Source organism: Podarcis muralis, chromosome 13, assembly GCF_964188315.1.
Source record: "Podarcis muralis chromosome 13, rPodMur119.hap1.1, whole genome shotgun sequence".
NCBI classification, from domain to species: domain Eukaryota; kingdom Metazoa; phylum Chordata; class Lepidosauria; order Squamata; family Lacertidae; genus Podarcis; species Podarcis muralis.
This window is the reverse complement of record NC_135667.1, coordinates 45528739-45549898: the sequence shown is the minus strand read 5'-3', so window position 1 is coordinate 45549898 and position 21160 is coordinate 45528739. Positions and strand designations below refer to the sequence as shown.

At 44.8% G+C, this 21160-nt stretch overlaps 1 protein-coding gene across 12 annotated transcripts in view; it reads left to right on the top strand.

The window, feature by feature from the left end:
* Window positions 1-19750, top strand: part of TANC2 (tetratricopeptide repeat, ankyrin repeat and coiled-coil containing 2) — a 206680-nt gene extending 186930 nt beyond the window's left edge. For all 12 annotated transcript variants that reach the window (XM_077917511.1, XM_077917510.1, XM_077917513.1 and 9 more), the window contains 7 exons: window positions 3-126; window positions 850-1025; window positions 3343-3475; window positions 4919-5010; window positions 7690-7836; window positions 9806-9906; window positions 11484-19750. In XM_077917511.1, the coding sequence (XP_077773637.1) occupies window positions 3-126; window positions 850-1025; window positions 3343-3475; window positions 4919-5010; window positions 7690-7836; window positions 9806-9906; window positions 11484-13428 (2718 nt within the window). In that variant the 3' untranslated portion in view covers window positions 13429-19750. The remainder of the gene's footprint in view (window positions 1-2; window positions 127-849; window positions 1026-3342; window positions 3476-4918; window positions 5011-7689; window positions 7837-9805; window positions 9907-11483) is intronic.
* The last annotated feature ends 1410 nt before the right edge of the window (window positions 19751-21160 follow it).

Sequence of the window (21160 nt, the reverse complement as noted above, 5' to 3'; positions counted from 1 at the left end):
AGATTGTTGATCTCTTGCTCACCCATGGTGCAGATGTTAACATGGCAGATAAACAAGGCCGGACTCCTTTGATGATGGCAGCTTCGGAGGGGCATTTGGGCACTGTAGAGTTCTTACTAGCACAAGGTTAGTTGGGAGTCGTGTTGAGATTAAACCCAAGTATGTGTAAGCAGACTCCAAAATTACTGCGAAGACAGACCTTGACATTCGCTTTCCACAAATTTCATACCATTGGATGAAATCATGCAAGCTAGACTCAAATCAGAATTAGGATGCTGTATACGAATGTTTCATTTACAGTGGAATAGCCTTACTTAGTTGATTGACTTTTTACAGGGTCGAAACTTTGTGAACAAAGTCCCATCTCATGATTTTCAAATTCAGGTGCCAATCCCATCCCCAGTCTACAGATTCAGAAAATCTCAGCTCAGCAGAATAGCTATTGGCATAAATGACCAAAATCATGCTGCTATTCTGGCTGGCCACAACCTATAGAGATTGCACCAGCCGTGTGTTCCTCTATCCTTTGTTTCTTCTCTCTAGGAATCAGATCTATCACGTCATTCTTTTCCAAATGGTATTATTACCTTTATGGTCTGACAAGTAAGCACTTCAGATGTCAGCAAACTAGTTGATGGCAATTTTCCTCCAAAGATATCTGCCCAGCCAGTATATGGAATATTGCAGGGGACATAAGAGACTCTTAAATAAGGCACACACTTCCATGGAAGAAAAATAATAATTCCAGGAATGAAACTCTAAAGAGGGGCACTGTGAGTTGCAGGTGGGTTTAGCGTAATTGGAAATACCACTAAGCAGTCTTACTCTGTGTTTTGTTTCCCCCCCCAGGATCCTCCATTTCCCTAATGGACAAAGAAGGACTTACTGCCCTCAGCTGGGCTTGCCTAAAGGGACACCTTTCAGTAGTACGAGCTTTGGTGGAGAATGGAGCTGCCACAGACCATGCCGACAAAAATGGGCGCACTCCATTGGATCTAGCTGCTTTTTATGGTGATGCAGAAGTGGTAAGTGCTTTTTTTTTGGGGGGGGAGAATTCAGATCCAAGAGAGGAGGTTCAGGATGATGTCAAGCTTTGGAAAACCCTTGGCAAACTTAGTTTAATTAAATTTGTATACTGCCCTTCACCTGTAGATCTCAGGGCAGTTCACAACATAAAAATACAAAATAAGAAATACAGAATACATCATAAAAATGAGAACAAAAACAAACCAATGATTCCCTCCTCCGCAACACATTTAAAAGGGCATCAGATGTCAAAAACCCAAAGGCCTTGATGAAGAGGACATTTTTGCTTGGTGCCCAAAAATGTATAATGAAGACACCAGCTGAACCTCCTTGAGGAGAGCATGTCACAAATGGAGAGCCACTGTAGAAAAGGCCCGTTCTCATGTTGCCACTCTCACAAAAGGGGCACGTGAAGAAGGGCCTCATGTGATGGGTCTGAGTAGGTTCATATAGAGAAGCATAATCCTTGCGGTATTGCAGTCCTGAGCTGTTAAGGGCTTTACAGGTCAAAACCATGGAGTTTTCTTGGCAGGGATACTGGAGTGGCTTGCCAGTTCCTGCTCTAGGTGGATCACGTTTAGTCAAAACTCTCCACTATGACCTGTCCGTCTTGGGTGGCCCTACACAGCATAGCTCATAGCCTCCCTGAGTTATTCAAGCCCCTTTGCCATGACAAGGCAGTTTGACCAAACTGCGGGAGGCAGTGGAAGACAGGAGTGCCTGGCGTGCTCTGGTCCATGGGGTCACAAAGAGTCAGACACTACTAAATGACTAAACAACAAGGTCAAAACCAGCACTTTGAAACTAATTGGCAGCCAATGTAATTAGGCCAGGATCAGTGTAATATGCTCAAACTGAGCAACCTGGCCGCTAAATTCTACACCGGATGAAGTTTTCAAACCGTCTTCGGAGGCAGCCCTACGTATAACGCATTGCAGTAATCTAACCTTGAGGTAGGCAGAGCATAGGCAACAGTAGTTAATCTGTCCCTGCCAGATAGGGGTGCAGCTGGGCCACCAGCTGAAGCAGATGGAAGGCACTCTGCACCACTGAGGCCACCTGAGCCTCAAGTGACAGCAGAGGCTCCAGAAGTACCCCCAAGCTGCATACCCACTCCTTCGGAGGAACTGTAACCCCATCAAGAGCAGGCAAGCTGCCATCCATCTGATCTACAGGGAACCAGGCAGAGGGCCTTCTCGGTAGTGGCACCCGCCCTGTGGAACGCCCTCCCACCAGATGTCAAAGAGAAAAATAACTACCAAACTTTTAGAAGACATCTGAAGGCAGCCCTGTTTAGGGAAGCTTTTAATGTTTAATAGGTTATTGTATTTTAGTGTTTTGTTGGAAGCCGCCCAGAGTGGCGAGGAAAACCCAGCCAGATGGGCGGGGTATAAATAAATAAATAAATAAATAAATAAATAAATAAATAAATAAATAAATAAATAAATAATAATAATCATCATCATCTAGGGAACCGCCCACTAACAGTGTCTCAGTCTTATCTGGATGGAGCTACAGTTTGTTGGCTCTCATCCAGTCCATTACCGAGGCAAGACAAGGATCCAGCACATCTACTGTCTCACCTGCAGATGTAAAGAGGAAGTAGAGCTGTGTGTCATCGGCATATTGCTGACAACGTACTCCAAACCTCCGGATAACTCCACTCAGTGGTTTCATGTAGATGTTAAACAGTATAGGAGATAAAACTGAACCCTGAGGAACCCCACATTGGAGGCTGCATGGGGCTGAAAAGCACTCCCCAAGCGTCCAGCCAAGTAGGACCGGAACCACCGCAAAGCATTGCCACTCACCCCTAACTTGGACAGCTGCTCCAGGAGGATACTGTGGTTAACCACCTTCAAATTCTTATCCTACAGTAGTGGTCAACTTTTTTGGAAAGCACACCGAGGGAGTTTTGCTTCTAATGTACTGATCTGAAAGAAAAAGGAAGAACAGGCCTTAGCCCAACGGTATAGTGTCAGGCGAAAGTAGACATCCCACTTTAACACAATGAAGTCTGCAGCTATTTGCCGTGTGGCATATATGTTCTCTCCGGTATGGCCTGGAGTATGTGGTTGGCATATATGGGTGGTTTTACCTTTGAGCCGGGGGTTGGATCTGATGGCTTTTTGATTCATTCCAGCTCTTAAGTGCCTTCAGGAGTCAAATGAGGTGAAGGAATAAAAATAGTTGCCATTTTAGCTCAGCATCCCACTCTCGGTTCTTTTGAGGTCAAAAACCTGCACTTAATTGCATGATCATAATGCCTTTGACTTCCAGGGTGATGCTTATTTTCATTTGATTGCTTACTTGTAGGTTCAGTTCCTGGTGGATCACGGTGCCATGATTGAGCATGTGGATTACAGTGGGATGCGCCCCCTCGACAGGGCAGTGGGTTGCCGCAATACTTCTGTTGTTGTCACACTACTGAAGAAAGGAGCCAAGATAGGTAGGGAACAAGTCAAAGAAAAGAAAACCCACCTTGTGAATCTCTCAAGAGCCCTATTTCCTCCCAGGTTGTGCAGACATGCAGCACTCCTATGAAAAAGGCATGTCCGGTTTTGAAAGAATGCTGCTTCTGTTTCACCAGCAGAATGCCAGCATTCCTTTGTGCTTTGGCTGCTGCGTTGTGTTAATCGAACATTGGATTTCCCCCCTTGCCTAGCTCTTGGCAAACTGGGGGAGTAACTCCTAATGAGGTTTTTCCTCTGAGAATGACCACCACTTCGACGGTTCTGCTGTGCTGCTGTGCTGATATGCTGCTGTCAGCTGTTGCTTTCCTTGCTCTGTAGATGCTTCCAGGTTTGGGTATTGCCTGCACTGCTCTACTCCCCTACAACCCCTCGCGTCACAAGGGAATTTGCTGGTGCCTTGGCTGCTATGCTGCCTGCCTCTCACTGCTGCTTTTTCCTTTTTTTTAAATTCACCATCATCCATTTTTTCTCCCTCTTCTACAACTTTTTTGTTTTCTCCTTTTCTTCAAAGGCTGTCAGACGCTACCGAGTCGACCACGAGGTATACATCACTGCTGTCATCATCCAGCTTGGTGGTCTGACAGCTCTGCTTTCTCTTCTATGGTTTTGCCTGCCTGCATTCTCTCCCTCTCTTTTCATTTTTTCTCACCTTCAAACAATTATTTTTTTCCCTTACTGTTGCAGAGAATAACTTGACCTCAAGACCTAATTCACTTTTAAAATGCTGCCAATTTATTTTTTTTCACTCAAAGCCTTCTGAAATGCTTCCCCATGCCTTTCTGGCTGTTTGAGAACTCCCCTATTTGACAATTAGCTTGCCAAGTGAGACCATGAAGGCTTGGTGGATTTGTAAAAGCCTACATAAAACAGCTGTAGAATTGGGCTCTTGGACTGCAATAGAAGGGGAGTGTATCCAAAGTACTTCGCAGGTATAAGCCCTGTTTGAAGTGAGCCTTGTTCTGAAACACCAAATATTTTTAAAACTCTGTTCACAAATATACCACAAATAAACTTTCAGCCCCAAATACATCCAGATTGCTGTAGCATACCATATTTAAAGTTTACATGAATTGATCTATATTGTTTGTTAAACCCTTTGATTTCTTCACTAATCACATTTTCCAGAACGTAACTGTCTTTACTTCCCACCAGTGCTAATTGGTGGGTATTGATGCCTTCTTCTCCAACATTTGTGAATCATTTCAAATGAGCTGCAAGAAAAGATTGCAAGGGAAAGGGGTTTTTAATTTGAAGCATTCTTGTGGGAACCCCACGCTCCTTGGGTTGGCTGCACCAAGTTGTTCTCTCCAGCAGAAATTTCTCTCCCCCCCAGGATGTTTATCCACCTTAGCTTTCCTCCCTTACCACCTTTTGCATTGTATGAGTTTTTTACCCATCATGCATCCTGTACACTACAGGTCCCGCAACCTGGGCGATGGCCACCTCCAAGCCAGACATCATGGTCATCCTGTTGAGCAAGTTGATGGAGGAAGGAGACATGTTTTACAAGGTGAGAGATGGAAAACTGAGCTCTTCACCAAGTATCAGTAAACGACCTTGTATCTAGTTATCAGTGTTTATTTCTTAGCTGCTGCAATTGCATCAAAACAGTTGCATCAAAACAGGGACGTGGGATAAAGATTAGAGATATTAAGAAAAAATTTCTTTTTATTTTTGGAATTAGTGCAACATTAATGAAATATCAGGGAACATGTTGGAAAGGAACTAATTTGGCTTTAGTAAAAAAGATTTAAGGAGTTATGTATGAATATGGTTTAAATTTTGAAATTTTAAGGTTTTTAAGACAAGATAAGGTTAAAGAAATTAAGGTAAATTGAATAACAGAATATATTAAAAGATGGAAAAGATATGTTGAATAAGATAGATTGTTAAGATAAATTATTTAAATTAAAATTGAGAAATAAGGGAAGAATTTGCTGGAATAATGAATTAAATTAGAATACAAAAAGGGAGGTGTGAGGAGGTTCAAGAAATAAGCAAATGAAAGGATGTAATTTGAGATAACAGTTCCTAAGCTTTCACATTTTTTCCCTTGCTCTTCTGACTATGCCACAGGGTGACTGAGTGGGTGTCAAGTCTATGATGTTTCTTTATTCTGCACTCTCTCAGTGGCTAAAAGAACCTAATTTGAATAATTTGAATTCAAATGAGCAAGTGTATATAAATGTGCTTAATTTGCACAATTCATGTGCATCAGTTAATTTGTAATTTTTAGCACAAGCAGTCCTGACAGTAGCTTGAATTGCTGAATGAATAAAAATCCCCTAGTCTCAGAATCCCCTGGCAGCAGGTGCCCATTACTCCAAAACACTGCAGTACATCTAAGTTAATAGTTGCCACTGTAGAACATCTCTTTATTTTTGATGTTTTGATCTTGTGGCACTGCCCATGGCCATTGGGATTAAATGTCAGCATGTCCATAGAACTTAAGACCCCATTGAGCCCTGTGTCTGACAGGGTTGTCCGTAGCATCACTGCTTGACTAAATTGCTGGGCTTTGTGAAGCAAAACAGCAGCAGTAGCAACAACCACAAAAACACTTTTATGTTCTCCAATATCTGGAATAGCTTTCTTAGAATCAAGGTGGTTCTCTTAATTCAGAATCTTGAGCTACTGCTTGGCTACAGTTTATACCTTGCACTAAAAATTAAAATTCTGCACCACATTGCTACTTGCCTTGGGAGGAAAGCCTCTGCTGGTGCCAATGGGATGTTGCCATCCAATGTGGATATTATGATGATATGAGCAGAAGACGCAAAAGGATGCACTAAGCTCATGGAATGCCTTGCCCCATGAAAGTTGTATAGTGGTACCTTGGCTTTCGAACAGCATGCGTTCCGGGTGTCCGTTCGACTCCCAGAACCATTCAAAAACCAAAATGTTGTTTCCAATTGGCTGCAGGAATGTCCTGCAGCCAATTGGAAGCCGCGCTGGGCGTTCGGCTTCTGAAAATTGTTCGAAAACAAGAACACTCATTTCCAGGTTTCGATTGTTCGGGAGCCGATTTGTTCAGTAGCCAAGGCTTTTGGCTTCCAAGAAATGGCTGTACTTGGTTTCCTCCCTTGCTATTTTCTGCTGGTTGTTAACCATTATATCTTGGCAGGGTTTTGCTGCATCTGACAGATAAACCAAACAAACCTACAAAATTAACTGATTCTCATGGGTTTTTGATTGATAAGTGTATATTGTTGTTTTTATAAAATTGTAATTTGTAGATATTGTAAGCTGTTTCTCCTTTTGCAACAGCAAGGGGTGGGATATAAATGGTTTCATAAAGTAAATGAATAAATAGATGAATAAAAGGAGATGCATTGGAAGCAATAGGCCTGAGGTACAGAAACTAGAGTCAATGGGGGAAAGACAGGTAATTTAAAAGTATGTGCCTCTTACGTTATTATGGAGGTCCCTGGGCACTGACCCCTCCATTTCCAGGACTGGAAGTGGTATTGTGGGCAAGAGGCTCTTTCCTGCCAAATCCATCCTTGAAATCCTTCTGCTTCTATAGTGGGGAGGCCATTAATAGTTCAATATTTCCTTCAGCTGGGAAATCAGCCATGTGTGTGTGGGGGAAACATCCACTTTTTTCTAAGCCTTATGTCAAAGTAGTACAGGAAGAGGTTCTGTTTGGCAGGAACCTTTGAGCAGTTTATATTACTGTCAGGTACATGTTGTTAGTCAGTCACTTGTGTTCTCATTGGTCCCCTGTCCATGGTGAGACGGACAAGTAATTGACCAGGTCACTTCAGACTAGTACCAATGTGTGCAATACTTTTGGACATACTTCCACGATGTGCCCAATCATTCTTTGAGCTAACCTTTACCCAGTGTATTTAGTATTTACAGTCAATCCAGTGGCATCTTAAGAAAACCCACCTAACCATTCTCTAGGGTCTGAGCTTTTCAGCTGTGCTAAGCTTTCTCCCTCCAGTATCAGAACAAGAAATCTAGAAATTAATTTACAATCTACAGAGGAAAGCTTTTCTCTTAAAGACTTCCATGCAGCCAAATTTCATTCGGCAAGGAACGACAGCTGCCATGCTTATTTCTAGATCCCTCTGATGCAACTGTGTAGGCACATTCATCTGTCTTCAGCGATTGTCTTATAACTGCTACAATGCTGAAATAGAAAACTGAGTGGTGCATTTTGACCTGTTTGCCGTTCTGCTAGAAAGGGAAAGTGAAGGAGGCTGCCCAGCGCTACCAGTATGCTCTGAAGAAGTTCCCCCGAGAAGGGTTTGGAGAGGACCTGAAAACCTTCCGGGAACTGAAGGTGTCACTCCTTCTCAACCTCTCCAGATGCCGGAGGAAAATGAATGTAAGTGGCCTCCTTCTCAAAGCCCCTTCCTGGCAATGATCCTTTCCCAGCTACCTTTCCTGTTCCTAAACCACTCCCTAACCAGACTCTTTCCCAGACTCCTGGAATGGCCTTGAAAACCTCCACCTTTTTGTAACCTGGTTGTCCTTCACAGAGCACTGGCGTTTTACAGTTCTGAAACAGCCAAGCCAATGGTTTGAGATTAATTTCAAGCAATTAAAAATTCATCGCTATATAAAAGCAGCTGTTATAGCTCTCTTTGATTTTTTTTCTCTCAATGTCTGTATGTGTGCAGATTGGAGGATGCTGTCGGACTTGTAATGCTGTCATAGCCTTCTGAAGCTCTTGCTTTCTCTTAGAGCAGTGACTCAGAATCAGAAACACATAACCCCCACACCCTCCTATCTTCCTCCTGGAGATGGGCAACAACTTGCATTAGTTGCAATCTGTTCCTGGGTCTAAAAACATAGCATGGGAAGTGTTTTTACAAGTGCGTGAAAGAGAAACAATACTGTTTATTATCTGTAATAAACAGTATTATCTGTATTATCTGTAACTAATAACAGTATTATCTGTAACTAATACTGTTTATGCTAGGAATCCAGTAAATGTCTCAGCAATATAGAAGCCAACATATATAAAAAAGCTTTGCGCATTTGGATTTAAAGTCAAGGATTTGGCATGCAAATATTTTAAAGAATAGACATGTTTTAATCATATCTGTTAAGTGTGGCCACAGAGCTAAGAAACAGAGTTAACTTAACATTAGCACTTTGCAGAAACTGTTTAAAGGTAAAGGTAAAGGTACCCCTGCCCGTACGGGCCAGTCGTGTCCGACTCTAGGGTTGTGCGCCCATCTCACTTAAGAGGCCGGGGGCCAGCGCTGTCCGAAGACACTTCCGGGTCACGTGGCCAGCGTGACAAGCTGCATCTGGCGAGCCAGCGCAGCACACGGAAACGCCGTTTACCTTCCCGCTAGTAAGCGGTCCCTATTTATCTACTTGCACCCGAGGGTGCTTTCGAACTGCTAGGTTGGCAGGCGCTGGGACCGAGCAACGGTAGCGCACCCCGCCGCGGGGATTCGAACCGCCGACCTGACGATCGGCAAGAAACTGTTTAGGGAGTGCTTTAATAGGGAGGACAGAAGCAAGAAACTAAAAATGTATGTATAAAACCAAACATACCCAGTGAGCATATCCAGACCATTTTGAAGGGTTTTCTTAACCTTTCCAAGGTTTGCATCCTCCTTTTTTAATGGGTACCAAAATAAAATTCAGAGTTACTGTATAAGTAGAGGCTTACTTGAATGCCCTCATCTCAGGGTTGGGTTGCATAGCTTCACTGCAGCCATCCACTCCAGCCAGAGTTAGCAGCCGTTAAGGTACCCTACACTGAAACATTCGGCCTAATCACAGTTGGCAGGGTGAGTAGCCAGCATTGAAACTGGCAAGGGGCAAAGCTGTGCAGCTGTGAACCCCTTCACATGTTCCTTTAGCACGCAGTTCAAGAGAAAACCCGCCCCCCCAAAAAAGGTCATGAGAAGAGCAGATTGATGGAAAGTTCTGTTTCCAACAGTGCCAAATGTAAAGGTCTAGGCTGCACTTTTAGATTAGCGGTGCAGGGAGAAGATCAACAATAAGTACATACACTAAAGAAGACCTGTCGAATTGACAGAATCCTATATCCAGCAAGGTTTCCAGGGCAGACACAGTGACAGCAGACCGACTGAAGAGACACACAAGGAACGAAGTGAGTCCTTATAGGCCCAGCCTGGGAGTGGATAACCTCGTAACTTCACAAAACAGGGTTGGATCTCTCGATACCAGCTATCTGTGACATGACGTCAGTGTTGGAAAATACCAAGTCCACATATAAAAATATTTCCATGTCATATTATTATTTTTTCTTCCCAAATTCTCTGTGTGTGTATATATTCAATGACTTATCTACGCACCTATTGTGATGGCAGGATTTTGGAATGGCGGAGGAATTTGCTACTAAAGCACTGGAGCTGAAACCGAAATCTTATGAAGCTTACTATGCAAGAGCAAGGGCCAAACGCAGCAGCAGGTGAGAGGAGAGCCAGAGAGAAATGAAAGGTTCTGTTCTCCTGAGGTTTGGGTGTGACACATTCCAAAAACGCCCCCATTCCGCACAAGTGAATCGACAGCAAGGGATTGCCCAAGGGGAGACTATAACTCTAACCCTCGGAAATACCAGGTTAAGAAACTCGCCCTCTTCCATTAAGCTGAGCACCTTCCACAGTTCCAAATATAGTAATTCTGTAAGCTGGACCATAGTGTCCTCAGAGCATTCTGTCAGTGCTAGATTTATTCACATCACCGAAGCACGCAGCAGCTGAGCATCTGGAGGGCATGTTTGGGGGTTAACTAGTGACTGCTCTGTGCTCGAAATTAGTTGTTGCTGTGGGATGGAAGCAGTGGGATCCAGTTGTATCTCATCTGTGTTCTGGTTGGTGCTTAAAGGGGCCTAGCTCATCTGCTGCAGGTGGGATCACATTTCAGAATCCTGAACTGACTGGAGAGCTTTGCCTTTCAGCCACTGCTAGCCTCTTTGCTCAGCTCATGGAGTAGGGTACCTGCTGTGACTGTTTGGAGCTTTGTTTTGTTCCAGAGTTTCTTTTGTACCTACCCATTTGATCATCACTGCTGAGCTGGAGGCCCTGCAGTTCAACCTCTCAGCTCAAGGAGGACCCACTGAAGTGGCAATAAACCCTCGTCTGGGTCTCTCACTGCTATAATTAAACTTCCATTCCAGAAACAGAGCTCTGTGAATTGAGCCACACTTTCCCTTCTTTTATGCATTCATATTCGGCTCCCCACTGCTTGCAATAAATTGGCAACCAATTTCCTTTCGGGGACTTTCCCACATTTCTTCACTCAGGGTCCATTATACCACTTTTAAAAAAAGAAAGAAAAAGCTTTCCCTTGCCATACCATGCCTTGCCTCCTAGCATCAGCAGTCAGGGGAGGTCAAAGTTTTGGGGCTTGGGGAAATTGTTGTGTTTTAAAAAACCAAACAATAAAACGAAATGCATGAAGGGCGTAGAGGATATTCTCTACCAATCGCAATCACATTCGAGTAGATGACTGTTTTGTTGAAAAGCTACCAGTGTCCCTGTAAATGACAACCCACCTCCCCCCAAACTCCCCACCCTTCTGTTCCTCCAAAGATAGCCAACGGCATTGTGGGCTTGTGTCAGGCACTCTCTCCCTTCCTTGTTCCCTTCATTCCCAAGAGAACAATTCTCAGAGCAGAATGCATTGGCTGCAGGAAGGCCAGAGCTTGCCACTTGCCCGGAGCATCGTAAGGGCTTAAGCTCAGACCTTAAATAGTTGGAGGGGCACAGCTAAACCTACCCTGCATACCATAAAGTTGCCTTCCTTGTTCCCTTCATTTCCAAGAGAGCAATCTTGGGAAAACTGGCTTGTGTCCTCTGCCGTGGAAATGGAAGAAACAGCCAAAGGCTGAAGAATCTGGTTCTTGCAGGACTCGGAACATCCTCCCCACCATGGCTAGCAATGCTTTTCTTCGCAAGAAACTTGTTGCTTAAGTCTTCCCAAATCCGTTCCGATCCAGAGTAACTTTGGTTCTTCTTTTTTTGTCCCCTCTCTTGGGTCGAGCAGGCAGTTTTCAGCAGCGCTGGAGGACCTGAACGAGGCCATCAAGCTCTGTCCGAACAACCGTGAGATCCAGCGGCTGCTGATGAGGGTGGAGGAAGAGTGCAGACAGACGCAGGCGCAACTACAGCAAGAGCCTCTTGCGGTATCTGAGCCTGAAACGCAGCACGAAGAGTTGTATGCAGTGCAGGACATCTTGGAAGAGGAGTACCTTGAGCAAGATGTAGAAGAAAACATTTCTGTTGGCTTGCAGACGGAGTCACGGCCGAGCCAAACTCTGCCCATCATCCAGAGCCCACCTTCTTCTCCTGCCCACCGAGACTCTGCCTACATCTCCAGCTCACCGCTTAGTTCACATCAGGTCTTTGACTTCAGGTCAAATAGTTCTGTGGGGTCACCAACAAGGCAAGGGTACCAGCCCACCTCCCCAGCACTCTCCCCAACGCACCAGAACTCCCATTATAGGCCTAGCCCAGCACACACATCTCCTGCGCACCAGGCCTCGTCTTATCGCTTTAGCCCACCTCCAGTAGGTAGCCAAGGGAAAGAGTATCAAAGCCCACCTCCTTCTCCCCTTCGTAGAGGCCCTCAGTACCGAGCCAGCCCTCCAGCAGATAGCATGAGTGTCTACAGGGCTCAGTCCGGCTCACCCATACGATATCAGCAGGAACCCAGCATCAGTCAACTTCCCAGCCGGCCAAAGTCTCCACTCTCCAAAATGACACAGAGGTCCTTCCAGATGCTTCCGCTGCCTGTTGCAGTCCCCCAGCAAGGGCTCAGGTTGCAGCCTGCCAAGGCACAGATCGTCAGAAGCAACCAGCCGAGTTCGGCCGTGCACTGCAGTACTGTGATCCCGACGGGCACTTACGGCCAGGTGGCCCACTCAGTGACCAGCAAATACCAGTCGGCGTCGACGGAAATGGCTGCTGGCCAAAACCGGCTGGTCTACCAGACCTCCATTGGGGGAATAGTAGGGGATGGGCGGCCCATGCAGCACGTTCAGGCCAGTCTCAGTGCAGGGGCCATCTGTCAGCATGGAGGGCTGGCTAAAGAGGATCTTCCACAAAGGCCTTCCTCTGCTTATCGCGGTGGGATGAGATATAACCAGACCCCACAGATCGGGCGCAGCCAGTCCGCTTCCTATTACCCAGTCTGTCATACAAAGCTCGATCTCGAACGTTCCTCCCTTCCCACTAGCCAGCTTGGTTCGCCAGATATCTCTCACTTGATACGAAGGCCCATGGCAGTAAACCCCAATGAAATCAAACCTCACCCCCCGACCCCAAGGCCTCTGCTTCATTCTCAAAGTGTTGGCCTCCGATTTTCCCCTTCCAGCAATAGCATCTCATCCACTCCCAATCTGAACCCCCCCTTCCGCCCTTCTGCTTCTATTCAGCAGATGGAGATCCCCCTTAAGCCAGCCTATGACAGGTCATGCGATGAGCTTTCCCCAGTCTCTCCGACGCAGGGCGGTTACCCCAGCGAGCCTGCCCGCTCCAGGACCACACCTTTCATGGGAATCATTGATAAAACGGCCCGGACTCAGCAGTATCCCCACCTGCACCAACAGAACCGAACCTGGGCTGTGTCTTCAGTGGATACCGTCATAAGCCCCACGTCCCCAGGAAACCTCCCCCAGCCAGAAACGTTCAGCCCGCCTTCCTCAATCAGCAGCATTGCCTTTTATAACAAAACCAACAATGCACAGAATGGCCACTTGCTGGAAGACGACTATTACAGCCCACATGGGATATTGGCCAATGGCTCCCGAGGAGACCTCCTAGAGAGAGTTAGCCAAACCTCTTCGTATCCCGATGTTAAGGTGGCCAGGACACTGCCTGTTGCACAGGCGTATCAGGACAACCTCTATAGGCAACTCTCCAGAGACTCCAGGCAAGGACAGACATCCCCTATCAAACCAAAGAGACCATTTGTGGAGTCTAATGTGTGAAACGGACGTGTCTTGGAGTAAGAGCCTTGTTTTCAGCACACTTTTCCCGGCTGAATTCCCACATTACACTGCTGTTTTTCTTCCTCCCTTTTTGAATTTTTCATTCACCTAGCAGGCCACCAACTAGGGTTTCTTTCTGTGTGGTGATGAGGCAGTCCAAGACATGCTCCAAACCCTTTGCTGCACACAGCTGACCTCAGATAAAGCCAGCACTGTACATGTCTTCAGCTGTCAATTAGGCAATGTTAGTACACGGTGATGGGGCTGACCTAGGAGGAATCACTCGAGAGAGGTAACCAGCTCTTTGAAAAAAACAAAATGCAAATTTCAAAATTTAGATTGGTTTGAATATAGGCTTTAAAACACTAAATTTTCCTCCAGAGTACTGAGCCCTTTTGACTTGGAAATTGCACTCTTTCAGTCAGCACAGTGCTGTCCACATTGTTTTGTTGTGTCCAAAGAGCTTGTTGACCTGCACAGAATGGGGCTTTTATTTTGTTCGTAATACAGTGAGGAGCTATGCATAAAACCCATCCTGCTTTATCTGGTGTGATAGGACTGAACATTAGTATTAAGGGTTCATGGTTGTGAATTTTTCAAAATCCTTTCCAGCCAATCTGTTGGTATGGACTTCCACGGGTAACATTGCTTTGAAAGGCATGTTCGGAATGATACTGTTTGGATTTCCTCTGAGGCAGTTGAACAAATATTCAGGGAGAAATCAAAGTTCTCTCCACTTCAGCCAATCAGTGGGCGGCTACCTCGGTCTGTATATCGGACTTCCTGTCCATTTTCAGTGGGCTTGTCCTCCTAATGGAACAGCACCTTACCGATTCACACTCCAGGTATTGTTCCCAAATCAAGAAAGCTCATTATAAACTGTGAGGTGTCCTATCATTTGAAAACGTGATGGGGGAAACTGAGAAAGAGAAGCAGAATCTGTACAGGCACTCCCATTGTGACGGTTAATGCCCTCCCCCTAGAAGTCAGTATTAGTACACTCGTAGCAACGCTTCCTGAGTTAGAGACCCATTGAGCCATCTCGGCATTCCTTTTCCGGCTGACACTTTTGGAGTGAAGCACTCTCTTCCACTCTTCTTCTCTGGTTGTGGGGCACTGCGACTTGGGTCATTTAGACCAATACGATACTGACGTTTGAGGAATATGCTCTTAAGTGTTAGAAACTGGAGCTGTTTCCCCAGGCCAAATACAGAAGGCAGAACTGGGTGGGAGAAGATCAGATGTTGACAAAAATGATGGCGAGGAGTTTTGAGGGCAGTTAAAGGTCATTCCTGAGTAGCAAGGGCTTTTCAGATTCATGCCTCTGTAGGTAATCCGTGAATGTATGCAGGTGCTCAAAAGGTCATCAGAGGTACAGTGAAATGGCAGGAATGCAAAATCACACCTTGCCCTTTCTTCATTTTGGCTGGACAAAGGATAAAGCTGGCTTCCTGTTAATTAAGCAGGGATTTTTCCTCCACGCTATGATTGCACCAGCCGTGGACGGCTAGTCTTTTGTCCCAGCTGAAACGGAGTTCCTCATTTCTGTTATCAGGCTGTGCAAAACAATACAATGATTTCTGAAACAAAAATCAGGTATATACATACCCTTTGCTTCCTATGATTTACTTTCAGTACTTGGCTTCTTTCTGAAGTCCGTTTGCTGTCCTCAGGAGTCCCTCTCTATAAATAGAAAAGTGATTAGAAAAGGCATTTCCATTAAACAGCAAGGCTTGCACCTTCAGGTGAGGTTGGCGGGTTCCATACCTGGAAGTGTTACTGACAATATGTTTATGCTTTAAGGTCCTGGAATTCAGAGACACAAAAGAGATTCATGTAACAGTTTCAGGAAATCTTTTCATTCTCAGAACGAGTAGTCCTTGTTTGAGTGCGAAGGGGATGTTTTCAAGGGTTTGTTTTACTTCGGTTTTTACTTTGATCTTTGCATAGGACTCTTTTTGTACATCTTTTTTCCAGCTCTTAACTGTTGTATTCCAGAACCTGCAGTAATAGAAAACACTTAGCAAAAGAGGTGTTAGCATAATTTCTTCTGCTGCTATGGGGCTTGCCAAGGTGTACTGGTGCCCAGCAAGTCCAGAAGTTGGCAGCTACATTTTTCGGGAATATGCTTTCCCACTGTTTCAGCTTGCATGTTGAAAGGGACAGTGCTGTGCCCTCTTGTGAGTGTGTGTATGAGAGAGGGGGGAGGGAGCTTTCGTACATAACCCAAGATATAAAGAAGGTGCAAATTTGCTTTCCTTTATTTTGGCGATGGAAAAAGCTACTTCCTGCTTTCCCCACACGTTACTTTTGTTGTCCTGGGGAAGTAAAAAAGGGTTGATAACCTCCCCCCTGCACTTGCTATATGTAGGGAATCATCCTTATGATTTTAGTGTTGTCTTAGACATTTTTTTTCTGCTTTATAAAGACAGATTACTTTAAACTCTTAAAAACTGGAATACACACCACCAAACAAGAATATGTTTGCATGTGTTTATCGGTGATTTTTCTTAAGAGATTTGTGGCAACTACTTTGGAACTGCTTGTATCATGCAGAAGATAGAAGCCATTTTACTGCAGCGGACAGTGGAAGGTCAAATTAATCGTTTCCGTTGTTTGCCTTTTGGGCTACGATAAAAGATCCTCGCACCAAATTGTTTGGTATGGCTGGAGTGCACTGAGGCATTAACCTGCTGTCTTTCCCGATAAAGCAAGTAGAGAAACGCAACCAAATTTAGCTGTCTCCACCATGCGGGAGGCGGAGGAACAATGTTGCTGTCATGCCGATCCGATCACCTTTGCAGTTCCAACATACGAATCTTCTTGATGGCATAATGCTGTAGTTCTTGAATCTGGCTGCTTTGCTCTGCTCTTCACTGCCATGGGGTTCCCAGTACCATATCTGTTTACATTCAGTGTTTAGTGAAAGAAATGGCATGCACATCCAAAACGAGGTTTTAATACTTCCACTGGGCAGGGTTTCCCCCTCTTCTTCTTCTCCTCTCCCCCCCCCCCCCCCCGGTACTGTGTTGTGATTTCACAGGATTTTTGCACTGATGGGTTTGTCACCTGCTCTCTTTGTAAATGGGGGGGGTGCACTTTACAGTTTCATTTGTCACTATGATAAATGCTGGTTATTTAAGTGTGATCAGTGTCTTCATTAGAAATACAACAGAACAGCTCTCGTCTTTCAGTGTATTAAAACAGAAGCAATGACTCAAAATATATAGCACAAGTATTAGCTGTTGTACATAAGCATCAAAAGGCGAAGTACTTTTTTCAATATAAAGAGAAACATTTGCTGTGACTTATCGAACTGATCTCCTAGCAATTCTCTTTAGGAGCACCTGAGGCTTAATTGTGACTGCTTTTAGTTACCAGGTAACACACATCTCAGCTGAAATAGGAGGCGTTTTTTGTCTTAGAAGTTGGCAGGAGGCAGTTCCTTCTGTTTTTGCTCTTAGCTTAGACCTCGGTTGCTCATTGTGTCCTCTCCTGAAATACAATGTGATAGAGCACAAAGTAATTTCTTTCGCTGTCCTTTCTGCAATTGAAATGCCTTTCCAAGTGAGGCTTTTTCTACTCAGGAAAGTGTGATAGAATGGCTTAACACTCAAGAGAAGGCTCCCAGATGCTTTTTTATTTTATTTTAAGGGCCATGTAAAAATAACTGCACCTGTCTCCCTCTCTAAGCTGGAGTTTTAGAACTCTCTTTACCTGCACAAACACACCAAATACTCCAGTGGCATTTCTGCTTTGAATGTATGCCCGCGTATGCCACCGCTTCATGTCATTCTAACACTGCAGAAAGCTTCTAGGCTGAGTGGAAGGCTTATTCTAGAGCTAGAATCTAGTTGCAGGTTTATGGTGCATGTGTTACGGCTCTCGAAGCAGTACCAGATGCTTCTCTCTGAGGACCAAGGTAGACCTGTCCTTAATTGCGTGAACGCAGTGAAGAAGCACATTTTTGTTTGTTATGTTAGTAGCTGCCCATATCTGAGCAGCCTCAGAACCACAGGGACCAGGAGGGGGAGTTCCACTTTGGTCCCAGCAACAAGTTCTAGAAAGCTGCCAATGGAGTCTTTCTTTGAAATGTAAAGAACACCTTCTGGACTTTGGCACACTTAGAGACTTCTCCCCACCCTCTGCCACGATCTCAAGGTTTTGCAGGCTTCACCATGGCTGCTATGTACATACCAAAATAATTTGTGTGCTGTACTTTAATTGCATTCAACCAATTAACTTGACCCTGGTTTGAGTCTGCCTCCTGGGGTCTCGCCACTTGGGTGCCTATAAACTGATGCTGGCACCTGGAAATTTGAAACAGGGTGGAATTCAACACTAGGCCTACTCAGAATAGGCTCACTGAAATTAAAGAACATGACTCCATTAGGTCTTTTCATTTCAGAGGGTCTACTCTTGAGTAAAAGTCGGCTGAATTCCACCCAACTAGTCTGAGCTGGCTCTTTAAAATAGGGTGGGAATCTGAATACATTGCAAGGTCTGCTTTGCTCCAGGGGAGAGAGCTATCAGCTTGGAACATGCTCTACTGCTAGCTGTAAGAAATGTACTTAGAGGTAAAGAGTTTATTTGAGAGTGGCTGAAAATGTGCCTGCTGTTGCAGTTTCAAAGAGGCAGAGGCTGTCCACATATGCAGAACATTGGGGAAGGAGAACGTTTCCTTTCAGATACTAAGCCTGAAGGCTGTTTTTCTTTTATTACATAGCATTAGACTGCGGAGAAAGGGGGGAGGGCGAAGCCTGCACATATTTTGAAAGCCCAAGTCACTGGCCTGGCCTTTTGCAGCAGTTAACAAAATTGCTACCGTTCCAGATCCACACAGAAAGTCATCTAGTAAAAACCAAAGTGCCAGCTTCTCCACGCCTTACATAAAGCAACGAACATCACTGCGTGCCTAGAAATTATTCTCCTTCTCTGCTTAAGGTGGCCCCTTGCAAACTCTTGGGTGGCAGGCGACATCTCTCCCCATTTCCCTCTTCTTAAATACGCTGGGAGTCCCAGGGCCTTCATCTACCGGAATTCAGCTTATAAAAAGGGCTTAGAAGGGGACGAGAAATAATGTACCTCCTTTGACATGTTAGATGCCTTCACTAAATGTATGGTTGCTGTGGAAAGCGAAGGAGGAACTTGGGGTACAAGCACAAAGGGGTGGAAAACCTGAACTGCTCTCCCCCCCCCCCCGAATTACTTGAACTCAATTGCTGGATGATTTTTCTCCCCTAACAAAAACATATTAAGGGCTGAAATTACATAGCAGGCTATTATTATGTTTGCAGTTCTTGATTATAATCCACCTGCTATACCAGACTAGGCCCCTCCTGGCAAATAAAACCCTGTTTTCTTCTTGACAATTCTTTGGGATCTTCACAGAACTGCTTTCCCCACAGAAAGGCAGACACCGCTGGCTTGGGGCTGCTGCTTCTGATTCTGAGGCTACTGGGAAAACGGAACGAGGTTTTTGCACTTTTACGCTTGCTTAGAAAGGGAAAGAGAGAGTTGATGCTTTTTCTCCTGGCTGCCGTCACACTGAGTCCGTGAGCAAGGTGGGGCAGTTCAGCTCTGTTCTGCCTGGACATGCACCAGACCCTGAGTCCATTTCCTAGGAGTACCCACTGTTATTTACCGATACTGACATTTCCACAGAGTGCAAGGCACTGATCTGTATAGGTCCAGGGTTTGGGGTATTTTTGGAGGGGATGAATGTTTTGCACCAGTTCAAACGTGTTTCCCATTCCGGTGGTGTTCTTTCATTTTGCATTTTCTTCCCTATGAGCATTGCAGCATTTTGCCTGCCTTGTCTGCCTCTGTACAGTAACACAGCACTCCTTTGTATTAAAGAAGAAAGAAAAAAACCTTTAAGGTTTGCCATCCTTCAAGTCACTTGCTGGGAAGACACTGAGTTCTTTTTCCTTTTAGCTTTTCTATAATTCTGATGTAAAGGATTTTCTCTGTACAGTATAATAATATTCAATTGCATGTTCTGTTCTCTTACTGATATATTGAATCACCAACACAGTTGTGATCTTTTGCAGCAGGGCAGCCGCACAAACCCCTGCGCTCAGCTAAGACTCTTGGCCACTCCTGTATAAAAGGAAAGAAATGTCTTTCTTTCCCTTCACTGTACTTGCTTGAGCAGAGTTTTATTGTCTGTACATGTGAGCTGTCAGATAGACGTGGAAAAAGTTCAAAAAGAATGCATTCTCCCCTGCCCCTCCCTAATGTATACAGATTGTAACCTGTACAATGAACTGTATGTATGAAAAAAAAATGTACTTATTTATAAATGGTTAACACTTGGAAATATTGGGTTGACTACTGTGTTCAGCACATCTGCTTCAAATATCTAGCTGGTGGAATGGGGGGGGGGGACGGGGACGGGACACATGGTTTCCAGGTGCAGCTCCTCAGCTAATTTGCCAGTTTTAGTTTACACCTTGACTTATGAGTTGATAACACACCATGTAGCTTGGCTCCTTGCAAACTACAGTGGTACCTCGGGTTACAGACACTTCAGGTTACAGACGCTTCAGGTTACAGACTCCGCTAACCCAGAAATAGTACCTCAGGTTAAGAACTTTGCTTCAGGATGAGAACAGAAATCGTGCTCCGGCAGCACAGTGGCAGCAGAAGGCCCCATTAGCTGAAGTGGTGCTTCAGATTAAGAACAGTTTCAGGTTAAGAACAGACCTCCAGAACGAATTAAGTACTTAACCCATGGTACCACTGTACACTTCTTGGCTTCATCAGCTCCCATTTCAAATACTTATACCATTGGCATATTTGTGCTCAAGTTGGCAAGACATGATTTGTTTTCTGATTGTGAGTTTTTATGTGGCCAGGGGGACTGGGGTAGTAGTGCTTCAGTTTCCATTGGTGAAAGACGGCACAGTTTGTTTAAGCTAGCCTTACAGACACCTCTGGTTGTTGGCTCTCCATGTTGGAGTTGTAGAGTTGGAAGGGACTCTGAGGATCATCTAGTCCATACACACACACCACAGTGCAGGAATATGCCGCTGTCCTGTACGGGGATCGAAGTTGTGACCTTGGCATTATCTGCACCACACTCTTAACAAACGGAGCTATCCAGTATCTAGAGAAGAATCTCATACACATACAAATGAAAACCATTTTACCTTTGTGTTTGGGAGGCTGCTAAAGAAAGGAACCTTGACAGAAAAACTTCGAAGTAGAGATGTACTGTAATTAAATGAGGGGTTGAATCTTGATGGATATGATTTTAGACCTCGCTGTGGAAGTTTAGTCACTGCATTTGTGCTAACACATCATCTTCCCTGAGATAATCTCTAGTCCTGGTCTTCAGTAGAATCTGGCTTTGTGTAGCACTGATTAGCTAGCCCTTGCATAAGTCGCAAACCTCTGTTCGGACAGAGCTGTGTGAAATAACCACTGAAAACTTTTAGAACTGTAAAAACCTGAACGGATGAATATGCAAATACTGAAAGAATACAAGAGCAAGTGTAAAGCACAGGTGGGGTAATGAACCACAAGAAGCAATCACATGTTCAAATTGGAGGTTGTATGTGTGTCTTTACAGGAGCAAAGCCAAAGTGAAGCTGAGATCACCCCACAGCAAAATGAACCTCACATCTGTTCCTGCTTAAAGGTATGGCCTTACAGAGGATGACTGCTATGTCCACAACACATTTCAGACAGGATTACAGTAATCATAGTTGCTGTAGGGTGGAGATTG